Here is a 15,857-nt window from a genome sequence, read left to right as displayed (position 1 = left end):
GCTTATGCAAATTTGTTTTTATGGGTTATAATTGCCTGAAAGCTTATTTGACTAGAGGTATAAGACTGAAGTAATGTCTTACCAGAGCAAGCAAAGTCTGTGGAAGATTGGTAGCAACCTTGATGCTTTTAGTTGTTAGGATGCATGGCTGCCAGGACTGCAGAATTCCCTCTCTAAGGTATGAGCTGAGAAAGAGAGTGGACTGATGGGTGCTTTCATGTGCAGAAAGACATGTACCCATTTTTTGTTTTTCTCCACATGACAAATTTTTAAAAGCAGAAATTTAACAACTGCCTGAGCAACTGTGAGTCCCCATGGAGGTAGTACACTTGAGCTTGGCCCACCAAGGTAGCCCATACAATACATTTTAATCCAGGAAGGTTTTGGTAGCCTCGCCCACTACTCAGAATGTGCAAATAGTCAGGGAGCTATTATACCACAAGAAAGTGTTCTGGGGATCCTTTTAGGATCAATCACCTGCCTTGCTTCTCATAAACTTTCATTTTTAAACTTAGTACAATAATTGGATGACATTGTATAATAACAAAGGCATGCTGTTTACATGTTGAGAGTAATTTTTCCATGGTGTATTATGCTTTTCCTTTATACTTAGTAAGAATTTGGTCTTCTTACAAATGTGTTTCTATGGGTTGCCACACCCATTCTGTTTTTTTTAATTTAATTTAATTATTTTACTTATTCACTTTACATCACGCTCATTGCGCCCCCCCCAACCAGGTCATGCCTTCCACAGTTCTTCCCCCATCTCCCATCCCCCATCCCCTTCTTCTCTGAGTGGGTGGGGTCTCCCTGGGTATCCCCCAACCCTGGCACTTCAAGTCTCTGTGAAACTAGGTGCTTTCTCTCCCATTGAAGCTAGACAAGGCAGCCCAACTACAAGAACATATCCTACATGCAGGCAACAGATTTTGGGATAGTCACAACTCTAGTTGTTCTGGACCCACATTAAGACCATGTTGTGGTAAATATTAAAAAGTAGAAACCTTTTATCCCGAGCTAGTGCCAGCTCCTGTGGGGTCACATGGCACTGTGGGGTCTCTAACTTGGAAGCTCCATGCCACCTATAAGAACTCAGGTGGGGCACGCTCCACCAACCCTGCTTATTGTTTTCATTCACTTTTCTCCACCGCCTGGTAGAAACATGACTTCACAATCATTAATTTACCAAACAGGTTTATATGTTAAATTCTTAATCCACAAACCTTCTACACAATAAGCTCACAACCAGCGGACAAAGATATAAACTGCCCATCCAAATAAGATTAATTAGACCCATAGAAACCCTTAGAAATAATTATAATAACCTTATCAAGGTAGAAATGTGCCAAGAGAAACATTCACATGTTTCCATCTTCCTCCCCAATTTCCGCCTCCTCTCCTTCTCTTTTGCTCCTCCAGACTCTTTCTCCGCCTACCTCTCCACTGTTCAACCATGATTATTGCTTTAACATCAACCTACTCAACCAAGCTGCACATTTGCTTCATTGATTGGGGAAGCCTGTGTCCAGCCCATGTATGTTTTTTGATTGTTAGCTCAGACTCTGGGAGCCCCAAGGGTCTAGGTTAGTTGATTCTATTGTTCTTGCTGTGGGATTTGTATTCCCTTTGGGTCTTGCAATCCTTCCTCATATTTTTCCATAAGAATCTCTGAGCTCCATCCACAGTTTGGCTGTGGGTGTCTGCATCTGTTTGAGTCAGCTGCTGGGTGTAGCCTCTCAGAGGACAGCATGCTCCTGTCTACAAGCATAGCAGAGTATCATTAATAGTGTTAGGGATTGGTACTTGCCCATGGGATGTCTCTCAAGTTGGGCCAGTAATTGGTTAGCAATTCCCTTAGACTCTGCTCCATCCCCTATGCCCGAGTTTCTTGTAAACAGGATAAATTTGGGGTTGAAAGTTTTGTGGGTGGTTTGGTGGCTCTATTGTTTTATTGGTATATCTGCCTGGCTTCAGGAGGTGGCCTCTTCAGATTCCATATCCCCAGTGTAGTGAGTCACAGCTAAGTTTACCCTCATTGATTCATGGACACCTCTTTTATCCCAGGTATCCCTAGATATTTCCCCCTCATCTTTGCCCCTGTCAGTTGCAGATGTCCATTAGTTTTCACGGTCATCTAGCCATCTCTCCTGTCTGTCCCCACACCTGATAGAGAAATGCCCATTACCCTCCCCATTCCCTTCCCTCTAATGCCCTCTCTCCATCTGCCTCCTATGACTATTTTATTTCTCCTTCTAAGTGAGATTCAAGCTTCCTCACTTTGGCCTTCCTTCTTGTTTATCTTCTTTGGGTCCACAAAGTATAGCATGGTACCTGTATTTTATGGCTAATAGTCTACTTATAAGTGAGTACATACCATGAATGTCTTTTTGAAATTGGGTTACCTCACTCAGGATGATATTCTCAAGATCCATTCATTTCCATGCAAAACTCATGATGTCTTAGTTTTTAATAGCTGAGTAATATTCCATTGTATAGATGTACCACATTTTCTTTATCCATTCTTCATTTGAGGAATTAGGTTGTTTCCAGTTCTCACTATTGCAGATAAAGCTGCTATAAACATGTTGAGTAAGTGTCTTTGGGGGATGGTAGAGCTTCTTTTGGGTGTATGCCCAAGAGTGATATGGCTGTGTCTTGAGGTAAAACTGTTCTTAGTTTTCTGAGAAACTGCTAAATTGATTTCCAAAGTGGTTGTACAAGTTTTTGCTCTCACCAGTAATGGAGGATTGTTCCCCTCCCTCCACATCCTTACCAGCATGTGCTGTCTCTTGAGTTTTTTATCTTAGCCATTCCAATGAGTGTAAGATGGAACCTCAGATATGTTTTTTGTTTTTTTTTTTTTTTTTTTTTTTTTTTGCATTTACCTGATCACTAAGGACTTTGAACTTTTCTTTAAGTGATTCTCAACCATTGGATATTCCTCTGTTATGAATTCTTTGATTAGCTCTGTACCCTATTGTTAATAAGGTTATTTGGGTTGTTGCTGTCTAAATCCTTGAGTTCTGTGTTTATTTTGAATATTAGCCCTCTGTCAAATGTAGGGTTGGTAAAGATCTTTTCCTAATCTATAGGTAATGATTTGTCCTATTGACAGTGGCCTTCCAATAGCTTTGTAGTTTCATGAGGCCCCATTTCGCAGTTCTTGGTCTTAGAGCTGTTCCTGTTCTGGTCAGGAAACTGTGTCTTGTACCAATGCATTCAAGGGTATTTCCAACTTTCTCTTCTATATGACTTAGTGTATTCCATTTTATGTTGGGGTCCTTGATCTACTTGGATTTGAGTTTCTTGTAGGATGGTAAGGTTGGATCTATTTTCTTTCTTTTACATGTAGACATCCAGTTAGTACAGCACCATTTGTTGAAGATGCTTTCATTTCTCCATTGTATGGTTTTGGCTTCTTTATCAAAAGTCAAGTGTCTACAGGGTCACACCCATTCTTATTACTCCCCTCAGTTGGGACATGTACTTAGACTCTTTTCATGCTGTACTGTGGTGCCAGGCCTAAAGAATGTCTGGCCAGTGTTCATTTATTTCCTAATTACTTGGCCAGGAGAACCTCACAGCTTTGTTTTATCACTGGAGTCTTGAAAATCCTCTGTGGAGGCAGCCCTTGCAACCAGCATAATTTAAGACAATGCAAGCTGGAGTCAGAATCAATAGGATCCTCTGGGATCCACCTAAAGCACTGCCCCACTGGTACCTCACAGGTCTCCTTGTTCTAACCCTGTATGTTTTCCAACTCTTTCTTCCTTTGATCTACCTCTTTCATGTTGAGGTTACTGTTGTTAGTTCCTCGCCATACTTCTTGATACTTTTCTCTTAAATGCATACTTAAATATATTTTTTCAATATTCACATTGTGTTACTTTCCATAAAAGATTGTGTGCATGTATACCTGTGGAGGTGCTTGTGCTTGTTTGAGCACATGTGTATTCATGTACACAGAGGCTAGAGAGGCTTACACTGGTATTTCTTTGTTTATCTCTTTACCTAATGGTGGTGGTAGTGTTTTACAGAGCCACTCACTAAATCTGGAGCCCATGTTTTAGGCCAACTGGCTGGCCAGAGAGCTTCAGGGATTCTCCTGTCTATGTCCCCCAATGTATGGGTTTATATTCATGTGATTCCTTTTTTTTTTTTTTTTAATACATGACTACCGAGGATCCAAATTCAGATTTACATATCTGCATTACAAACATTTTACTCACTGAACTTATTTGTCAAGCCCACACATGAATTTTTTCTTGGGATTTCTCATCCCAGATAAGTGTTATACCTAACTTACTGTTATCTAAAGTATTTATATGTGTTCAATGAAGTAGTTGTGAATGAGACCTAAATATCCATTCATCCCATGGTGCAGTCTGATTTTCACAGTCAAGAATGGTGCTTTATTAGTCTACATCTACCTATTTCTTCTGAACCATACATCATTTGTGCTCTGCTGTCCTGTTAGAAATGCAAGAAGTGCTGTTACCAGAACCAGGGAGAAGGAGGAAGAATGCTACCATATCTTCAAGAGCCTGTCTTATGGCTAGCCATTCTTTATCTTTGGGACAAGGAGAAATAAAAGAGAATCCCAAGGTTTAGAATAACCCTGAGAGGGAGTATATTCTGTTTTACTAATATTCCAACTTATAACAATAACAACAACCGCACAGTCATATAGAGACCCAAGACAGAAGGACATTCAAGCTGCTGTGGCTGTAACATTTGTTCTTCCAGCTCAAATTTATACGAGCACTTGTGAGAATATAACTCTTAGTTTAATGGAGGAATGTATATTAGTGAACACATTTAATGTACAAAGTAGACACATCTGCCTCTTACCAGTGAGAACCCTTGTATCCTGTAAAATCTTTAGATTTTAAGCATTTCCCAAAGAATGCTTAAAGAAACACTACCACCACAATGCCTGTGGGGAAAGAGTCAGTTAGTGAGAAATACAAAGTATTACTTTCTCTGCCTGGCATTCAGAAAGCTTGCCAACATCATGGAGGGTATACTGAGCTCCCTCAAAAGATCTAATTGACCTGGAATTTCTCAAATATACTGGAACATAGACCTTTTTTATAGTCTCCTTCATTCTTTAGTCTTGTAAACTGCATTGAATTTTTTGCATTAATGTTTTTTCACTGAAGTATTTTATCTCAGGGACAGTGGGACAGAAAGAAAAGTAATCTGAACCTCATTAATGATTTAAATCAGACCCCATGTATCTAAGGTAAAAAAGGAAATAGCTAGCATTACAACCACTTTGTCACATACCAGGTACGCATTGCCATTTGGAAAGGAACTTAATGTAACCCAATAAATGTACTAAAAGAAAAGAAGAATTTAAGATAAAAAGAGGTGATTCCCTAAGTTTCTGTGTACAGTAAGCACTGAGTTAGCATACAGCTATTATATGCTTCTTCAAAAAGTGAAAAAAGATGAGGGTATGGAAGAACAAAAGGAGGAGGCAAAGGAAACAGAAGCCGAGAAGACAGAAAGGGACGCTGTGCCAAGATGATCATATTCCAGCGGATGACTTCAGAAAGAGCCAGGACTGAAGCCACCTTTGTTTGCTCACATTTTCTTGTCTGATTCTTAGGGGAACTGCAGGGAAATAGGTGACCTTTTATGTGGACAATAAAGCACCCCTTCCTTAATCAAGATCTCTCAGAGGAAGCACAGTGGTGTTCATTCAGATTGCTTTCTTCCTTATGTCCTGATGGAGCGATTCTGCCCTGATAGGCGTCGAGGTCAGCCTGAGTGCTCCTCTTTTCATCCCGTTGTGTTGAGCTTACTCTCAGAGGGTGTTAAATGCAGCTCTAAGAAATGGCTCTTACTATCTCCCTTCTCTTCACCAACTTCCTCAGTCTGGGGATGAGAGATAATATAATTCTCTGTAACTGGGCCCCTCTTGAAATCTCATTTCAACCCAAACTGGCTCAGTTCCTAGCCAAGAACAGAGCACCTGGCAGACAGAATTACCTCATGGTAATGTAAGAAGCAGGACTGTCATAATGCACAGTTAACTATGTGTTTCCAATGCTCCTAGTCTGGCCTGTTCTCTTCTGTTTTTGCTTCTGTTCTTAACATAAATGAAAAAAAAAGAAGCCCATGATTTAAAAACACAAACAAATAACAACACAACAACATCAGCAACTACCAAGTGTACTTTTGTAGTGAAGAATAAATGAAGTAAGGGCAGGCCATTTGAGAAAATGTTTCTCATGTATCAGCACACAGGTTCTGTGTTTTTCTGAGGATCCTGCAAGTTGGAGTTGTTTCCCACACAATCCCAGGGTTGGCCTTTCTCAGTAGAGAATTTGCTCAGTAAGTTGTGATGCCTTGAACTGTGAGCTTTGTTTTTTTTCTAGGCTCCTATGTGACAAAGATCTCATCCCTGTCTTCTAGCTCCTTTATGGTATCCTCTGTCTTCTCCTCACCACCCTTACAGTAGTGGTAAAGATGCTCTGCATATATGTGGCATCTTACAAACATCTGTAGGAAGAGGTATGCAAAAACCAGTGTTCAGGTGAATTCTGTGCCCTATGAGCTCCTGGCTGTGTCAGAATGCAAGTCTGATTTGTAAGGGATTACATCACCACTTCCCATCATGCATGCCATTTGCCTTAGCCTTACCATAACAAAATAGCAAAAACTCAGATTTCAAATCCATGCCCTGCTTACTAACTGAATGAAAGATGTTCCCTTACTGTTTAGTGAAAATTGTCTCTAATGCTATCTAGATCCAGGCCTTCTCTTCTCCAGTGATTTCCCTGTCTGTCCTGTAGAATCCATGTACTTGTTCGTATGATAATGTATGTGCCCAGAGTTCACCTGTTAAACTCTTTCTATACAATTAGGGTGATATACTTTGTGTCTAAAGTTTAAGATGAGATAAAAAATATTATCCTAACCTTTAAGGAATTAAACCTTACAAGGTGATACTCAGGTTGATCAATATTGATTTCATTAGGCTACTATCATAGTAACAACCCATCATTTTAGGACTGTGTGAATGTAAACTTTAGGATTAGAAAGATACTAATGCACATGAGTGTTGTAAAGTTAGTTCTTTCACTTTCAAAATAATGTTACTTCTGTTTGCTTCACTGAAACTTGCTGGTCATTAACATAGCTCCAGTTTCCGTGAGAGACTCAGTCACAAAGAGTAAGGCAGAGAAATATACACGCACGTATGTGTACTTCAGCTGAATTTCTTTTTTTTTAAGGTTGTAATTAAGTATTTGTTGGCACATATACATACACATATGTATATATGTAACAATAATATAGGAAAAGAGGTTATTAATTTGAGGGAATAGGAGAGAAACTGGGAGGGGCTGTAGGAAGGAAAGGGGGATGTGATATAGTTCTATTTTAATTAAAATATATTCTTTTTTTTCTTGAACTTCACACAGTCTGTGTGTTGTTTCTGGGGTGTTCAGAGCTTTCTGGGGTTAGTATCCCATTATCAGTGACTGCATATTATGTCTGTTCTTTTGTGACTGGGTTATCTCACTTAGAATGATATTCTCTAGATGCATCCATTTTCTTAAAAATCTCATTAAGCCATTGTTTCTGTTATCAGCTGAATTTCTTGATGGCCAGTTGTAAGTGCTAACCTTTCATATTTGTTAAATCAATCATATATATATATATATATATATATATATATATATAATGGTAGCTGCTAACAGCAGATTATTTCAAATAATAAGCATTAATGTTGAATATATAAGATGTTTGGGTTATGCTGGCTTGTCTCATTTAAAAACATTCTAAAAGTTACTTGAATAATGAAAACAAATGAATTTTTCTAGAACTGTTCTTATGATTTAAAGTATTCATGTCTATTCATGAGAACTTCAAAAGAGCATTAATCAGAGTCATATTTTAGTTTTTCATTTTTACATGTAAGCTAATATGTATAATACCTAAGTTGAGGTAAAATGTAAATGAGTCTGAGTAATATGTTGGTGAAATTTCAGAATAAAGCCTTAGAGTTTCAAACAAGAAAAAAGTTTCCAAGAAAATTTATTTGTTCTTCATTTATTTCAAAAATAAATAGATTGGTATAGTGGGATTGTATTGAAGAAACATTCAGTCATGTGCATTTGCCCTAGATTTCAGTGTGGTTAGCCTATGCGTGCTTTATTTTAGCTCTTAGTGTCTTTGCTGTATGGACCACATACATACTGTGTTTCTAGATCTCCAGCTCATGTCTGTTACCATGCCAACCAATCTCATTCTCCCTCTTCTTCAGTGTCATTATCTGCTATGTGTTCAGACACTCAGAAGATGCTTCACATTTCAGCCAAATTTCCTATACTTACATCATTTCTGATATAAAACAAGTCTATCAGATTAACAGTTCAGCCATGATTGAGCTCTTAGATAATAACCACATGCAACTTTATTGAGGACAATGATTGTGCTCCTCTATTTCAGGTAAAAAGAATTTCTGAAGATCCTCCCTGCAAGTGCCCAACCAAGTTCTGTGTGGAGCGGCTCTCTCAAGGTCGATATCGAGTGGGAGAGAAGATCCTCTTCATCAGGGTAAAGTCATTTTTCCTTTTCTCATCTACATAAGTATTTTTCTGAATCTGAATCAGAGAAAGGGTCAGTGGAAGTATGGCGTATGACTTATTCAGGAAAGCCCTCTGGTGTCACTAACCCTGTACAGAGCAATAGACGTGATAATGTCTACTGAAGGCTGGGTGAACAGAGCGTATCTTTATACATACAGGAGTATCAGCTCCCATGGGAAAGGGTTGCCATTTATGTTTCCTGCCAGCAGAGTGGAATGAAAGCGTGCCCTTCCAGGACTTTCCATATATCATAGTGAGGAAATAAAAATCATTATCCTATTGCTTCTCAGCAGCTTTTCAGATTAGTTAAGCCTGGGTTTTCCGTAGGTCTGGACTAGGGACCAATGTGATAAGATAGCAAACTCTCTCCAGGGAACTGGAGATAGAGGACAGTTAGACGGAGGCTTGCTTGGAATTCTGGGGTCCTATATTTGATCCCCAACACCAAACCCCCATAAAAATCACCTCACTACAGTATCATGGCTTAATAGTAACTGAAGCTGTTCCCACCAAGTTTTATGAGTTAGCGGGGGGGGGGGGGGGGGGGGGAGGATGCCCCAACTTAAATCATCAGAGTCCTCAGCGCTGAAAGAGATTCTGTAAAGTTGAACTTAAAGCTTTTTACTCATGCTCTCTTCAGCAGCATATATATTAAAATTGGAAAATTAGCATGGTCCCTGCGCAAGGATGACATGCAAATTTGTGAAGCTTTCATATTAAAAAAAAAAAAGACTTTTAACTCAGTATCTGCTTTGCTGATAGCCAAGAGAGTTAGGTTTCTCAAAACAAGATATTTGCTATGGCTAAAAATTATTTTAAGAAATAAAAATATAACTATGTATATACTCCGGGAAAGCTTTGGTTCAGAGAAGTGCTTTCTTTCAGTGTCCTTTTAAGCTCTTTCTAAGGAAAGTATGCTTTATTTGCTTCTCATCTGAACATGTTATAAACATCTTGGTTGTGTTAAGGAATTTATCAAATAAGAGTTAAGGACAGCAAACACTCAGCAGAGTGTTGACTGTAGGCTCTGGGGTCTTATAGTCTCTTGTCCGTGTGAAACTTTATTCTTGTCAACTTATAACGGAAACATAGTAATACAACAGGCCTCCTTAAGAATCTTCAACATGAAGAAATAGTTATCTTAATTTTATATTAAACCTTATCAATAATTTTAGATTTTTACCTAATTTTGGGTTACTGTTCACTTGATATAAACAAATCCAGGTAAAAATAGCGTTTTTGGTTCAGAATAACAGCCTTGTCATATAAACCTGACCTGCATTAGAGGTTTGTGAATTACCCTGGGTCCAGGCACCCAGGTACTTATTGTTGCCTTCTTGTTGTTGCAATGAAAACATGAATGTTTAAAGCTCAGCAGCCTGCTTTCACATCACCATATTAAATAGCAATGGTATACAGTCTCTGTGGATGAATTAACATTTTACCAGGCTAATTGCTCAGTTGAGAATCAGCTTCCATTAGAATATGAGACTCCAGAGCCTACAGTCAAAACAAAGGGCATGAAACAGCCTTTTATTTTTGTGATAGAGATGTTAATAACTTGGACACTGCTTCCTAAGATGTCACCTAGGATCTACAGGCAAAAGAATGCAGTATACATACTTAATTGTGTCTGATTCTCATGTCTGTTCAATTGTCAAAGACTTCAATATACTATTTTATGGCTAGCATAAGAGGTTATCCTAGTTTTTAGGTATGCTAGTTTTTGATGGTTTGTTTTTCCTTTCAGGAACCATTTCCTTTCTGCTAATTTTATTCCATCATTTATAGAAGAATTAAGGCTTTTATTGTGAGTGAAGTAATTATGTCCTGGGTGACAGTGTTTTCATCATACACTCAGGCAAACCTGTAAAACTGTGAACCATAGGGAGATTGCTCACTGCCTGGCAGAAAGGTATAGTATCAGGCTGTTAGATTAATTTTTAAAGAAAGTACAGATTGAGGGAAATTTTGTAGCATTGCTTAAACTATGAAAAAATTATTCACAAAGCTAAATATCATGAATACATGTTCACAGATATTTTTAATAATATTTTTTTATTCTTGAGAACTTCATGTATACATTATATCCACCCTCCTCTCGTTTGAACTACCCTCTTACACTCCCCCTCTGAATTTCACACTTCATTTTTGTCAACCCATTGAGTCAGACTGATGGTTCCTTCATAGACAAGAGTGTGGAGCCATCAGTATGCATCCTGATCAGTTTACAAACTAAAAGTAACTGAGTCTCCATTTGAGTATCCATCAGCTACCAAAAGCTCCTCAGCTCCTCTCCCTCATGCATGCTGGCTTGCTGACTGGTTTGATCTTGTGCAAGTAGTTGAACGAGTGCTCTGAATTCATGAGTGGAGTGTGGTGGCCATTAAGTGTTCAGCAGACACTATCTGCTGAAGAAGCACAGCAGTCTTCTCTATCTTACAATCTTTCTGCCCTCCTTCGATCTTTCCATCAGGGATTGTGATCTAGAGATTTACTATGGTTAGGCACTCCACAGGTACTAACTCTCTGCATACTGAACCAGTAACCAATTGTCTCTGCAGTAACTGCCACCTATTGCACAGAGAGGTTTTCAAAGATATATTTAACCTGTGAGTCTGTGTCCACCCTGATTGATTAATAGGAATCTGAGGAAGCATCTTCTTGTCTTAGTAGAGACTTACCAATTGAAATTTGAGACATCCCACCAGCACCTATATTGCATGTTTCTCTATTTCCTCCCTATGTTGGATGAGTAGACTAAATATAGTCCATTGATACACATGTGCTTTGACTGATGTTTTAGATCTTTAGCTGCCTGGGCCCTTTGTAGTGAATTCTCATCGTACTGTAAATGTTGGTGTGTGGAAATGGTAGGGATTGCTCAGAAATTCAGTGGTGTTGACCTTAAGGTTGTAGGAGGAAATATTTTAATTATAGATTTCTGAACACTTGGATTAAAGGGCAAGTGGTGATAGTGGAATCGTTATATATGGAAGGTGGGTGGCCACTCCCAATGGCTTAATTGCATGTTTTATCAACATGTTTTAAATTTTAAACTTAAAACTAAATTTATTATGCTTCCTTAAGCTATTGAATACAGGTTTGTCTTTTTGTTGTTTTTGTTGTTGTTGTGAGCCTAGCCTTTAATAGCTGAGCCATCTCTCCAGCCCCAGGTTTGTGTTCTTTGATACATTCTTGAATACTGTTATATAAAACATACAGACAGTGAAACATATGCTGTATCAGGCTTCATCCTCAGTTATCTATCCATTGTAAGAGATGCCGTGTTTCCCTAAGGATTTAATGAGCCTGTTGACTTTAAAGAACTATGCAGAATTATTTAAGGTTATCTAAAACATTGGACTTTAATCTTAAAGACAACACAGTGATAAAAACACAGGCTTAGAAAGAATTAGCCCCCAGAGAGCCCTATATACCAGACAAATAAGCCTATATGTCTGGTTCAGGAAGATTTCACTGGTACCATTTTGAGACTGTATATGTACATGAGCATTATTTTCTCTTTGTACATTGAAAGAAAAGCAATAATGTCAAACTAATCTTTTTAAAAAGATAAATAAGAATGTGTGTGGCATTCAGAAAACTATCCAGGAAAATATCTTATAGAGACTCTCTGTTAAGTATATATATATATATATATATATAAAATCTGTGAGTTTCAAGAGAACATACAATTAAGACAGATTTACATACATACTACTGGATTATTATGTGGACATATGTTCATATGTGCATGTGTCTAGAGGGAATGAATTAGTTTCTACCCAAATATAATGAAACCTGTGATACAGGGAACAAACCTCTGTGATTTTTCAACTCTGATTTTAATCTATATCTTAGTAATAATCTCCCAAATTAAAAAATATGATCTTTAACTAATGTATAATAATTTCACAAAACCAGATTTTCCCTTGTATCTTTTATGAACAAAACTATGGGGGCTATTTTGGTGAGTGGGACTGGAGTGTTGGTTTACTAAGTAAAGCACTTGCTACACAAGCATGGGGACCTGGGTTCATTGGAACCCCAGTAAAACTGCACTTGGTATCACTTGTCTTTAACTTCAGCTGGTGAAGACAGAATTCCTAGATGCTTGCAGGCTTCCTAGCTTGCTTAGGCAGCAGTAATATACAACTGAAAATCTGTGCTTAAAAAGATAGAAGGTCAGGATAGACCACTGTGTTTTTCTGTAACTTCTGTGTTCACTGTGGCATGTTTGTACTTGTAGTCATGCACTAGAACATGTATGCTCATGTACACAAACATATCAAATACACATGGTGTTTTAAAAAACAAATTTTTGGTTTTTGTTTTTTCCTTTAAGAGCAGCTTGGCATTTATTCTGAAGGTAGAAACCTACTGTCATCCAACATAAATTTCTCATTTATTCTAGGATTTAGGGGCTCTGGACAAAAAAAAAATCTCTTTAACAATTTCTATAGTGACAAAGATATTAATATTTCCAGTCAGCCATACAATGCTTCACTGAAATGCAAACTGAAGGCTCCTGACTGCTGCGTCAATTCCTTCATGTTCTTTTTTCCTTCCTTCATCTGCTCTCCAATGGGGTCTCCTATATTGAAAACTCATCTTCAGCACTAATGTGTATGAGCGTGTGAGAAGGAATGTCAAAATTCCCAGTCAGATGAGCAGTGTGCCGTTGTACTGAGACTTGTGATATGTCCCCAAGTGAGCCATATTAACATCTCGGAACCTGATAGAATGCAGATTCTTTCACTTTCCAGGGGTAAAACAAAACCTCCAAGATGTGGGTCAAACAAGCATATAAGCACTGTGAATTAAACCTGGGTCCTCTGGAAGATCAGCAGTGATTATTGCTTAATTGCTGAGCCATCTCTCCATCCTCTAGAAATGACAATTTTAAAGATTACTTTATACTAGGGGGATGGTTGTATACACAGTTAAGTAAGAAATAAACTTTTCAGTCAAGTGAACTAGTTTATGTAGAAATAGTATATGAATAAAATTTGAATAGAATAGTAATAATTGAAATAATATTTTAGTTATGAGAACAAATAGTTATAAGCATGACATTTTTTCTTCTTTATATTTTATGATGAAGATGATTAAAATATGACCTAAGAGAATTTACCCAACTGATGCAACTATAAATTTAGAAATAATTGAAGGTCCCTTGAAGGTTGTTATTTAACTAGCTGTCTGTTCTTTTTAATGGATTATTTTCCCTGAGTTTCTCTCTTCTAGAGGAGGGTAAGCAACTGTATTCCATTTCTGTTGCTATTGCTTAGACCAGAAAGGATGCTATTTGTTTCAAACTTCTTACATATTGTTCTCTGGTATGTTGTTCTCTGGTTGTTTTCATAACTGATGCCTGGCAGAAAGCAACATAATGGAACGATTAATTGTGATTCAGACCCTAAGGCTATGAGGCCCATTGTGGCAGGGGAGGCATGGGAAGGGACCTCTGACTGAGCAGACAGGATTGCCCACATTTCAGCTGTCTTTTATCTCTCTGAGAATGACCTCACAGTCATACTCAGGTGTGTGTCTCCTGGTGGTACCAAATCTGTCAACAGAAACTCCAGACTCACACCTGGGCTGAGCAAAGCTCTTATCTATGTATGTTTGCATTTGTACTGTGTTTTGTCTCTGCAGACCCCACTAGTCATCCCTATAACACTTAGCAACATGTAAATACACCAAGATAATACATTGGTGGGAACAAGATGTGCTGGTGTATGAAGTGGTTACAAGCTACCCTAGCTGAGCTAGTAGAGCACCAGTAGGGCAAAATCTCCCACTACAGGTCTCCTCTAGTGGTATATGAGAGCAGGACATCCTACACTTGGCAATAGTATAAGCATATATATATGAGAGGGTTTTTTAATTAATCACAACTCATTCCCCTAAGACAGTAAAGTTGGGCTGTTCAAAGTATATTTTAGCAACAGCCATACTGAAAAATGGTCAAGTCACCTTTAGAGAAGGACAGTAAAGAGTTTAACTTGCCTGTTAAATGACTCTAAATGTTGATAGCTCTGTTAGCCTCTTGTGAACACTTGACATATCTCATTTTAGTTCTTTACCACATTGGGGAACATCTTGTTGTCATTCTCCTTTTAAAGTTAAGGAAGCTTAGATACAAGACATGAGTGACTTTTAAAGTTAGAGGATCTGAAGATGGTGGCATATACCTGTAGTCCCAGTGATGGTGAGACTGAGGCAGGAGGATTGTGAGTGAAAGGGAACCTAGAGACATTAAACCTGGGCACAAAATGAAACCTTGTCATTATTTTTCAAACCTTTCTAAGGAGCTGATGAGTGTTGGGACTAGGATATAAACCCTGGTGGATAAACTTTTATATAAACTTTTTACTAGTACTAATTTCTTTACCTGGAGTTCTTAGAGCATTTAGTATGCCGTCTTTAATCTTCTAGGGAGAATGTCCCTGGAGGCATTTTGCTAGCATATTTAACCATAGAATTGGTCCCCACTCCTTTCTAGAATGTCATCTTGGGTGGAGAATTAACAAAAACACATCTAGAAGAGACACTATGTGTTGAAACAAAAATTTTAAATTATTTTGAACTCAGAATTGTACTGAAATGCAAGTTGTCTAAAATGTGTTTACCACAGTTAAAACAAATGTATGTCAAGGCCCTTACTAATAAAGAATAGGTTTTGAGTCTGTGATTAGTTTTATTTGAAAATGATTCCTAAGGAAATGAGTAGAGAAACTTTGCAGGAAAGACAATTGAAATTTAATTATTTCCATTTGTGCTAGGGATTTTCCAAGTACTTTACATACTTTGTCTAAGAAAGTTACCTTTTTAGTAGAGCTGGGGAATTGTTTTCATCTTATCTGTGGGTAAAAGAGTGTTGACTATTTCAAGTAAGTATTATGTCCATAAAATTCAAGTCCAAACTCCTGGAAGAGCACATTCCATTCCAATTCCCTTATAGTGGAATGGCTGTCAAATGCCAGTAGTTTATAAAGTGGGGAAGATGTTACACACCTGTAATTGTAATACCTAGGAGGGAGGTGGAGGCAGGAGGATCAGAAAGTAAGGAAACGAAACATGAGACTCTGTTTCAAACTAGATTAACCTATTAAAAATGATGTTTAATTTTATGACACACTTAAAGGTCAATGATAATAAATCACCTTCTGACATTTTCCCTTAAAATACTCAGAACAAAGTGTGTTTCTACTTCGTGAACAACAGGGCTCAATCTAAAGCATTTTA

The 15,857-nt window shown here is 38.0% G+C and overlaps 1 protein-coding gene across 1 annotated transcript in view; it reads left to right on the top strand.

Annotated features, from left to right (window-relative positions):
- GAS2 (growth arrest specific 2) overlaps positions 1–15,857 on the top strand; it is a gene marked incomplete at its 3' end in the record, with an annotated part of 137,498 nt that overhangs the window by 78,396 nt on the left and 43,245 nt on the right. Inside the window, exon 7 of the mRNA XM_080908300.1 lies at positions 8,464–8,571. Within this exon, the coding sequence (XP_080764426.1) occupies positions 8,464–8,571 (108 nt within the window). The remainder of the gene's footprint in view (positions 1–8,463; positions 8,572–15,857) is intronic.

This window comes from Micromys minutus (assembly GCF_963924665.1).
Source record: "Micromys minutus genome assembly, chromosome: 32".
NCBI classification, from domain to species: Eukaryota; Metazoa; Chordata; class Mammalia; order Rodentia; family Muridae; genus Micromys; species Micromys minutus.
Note: the sequence above shows the minus strand (reverse complement) of the source record. Positions and strands in the feature narration are given on the sequence as shown.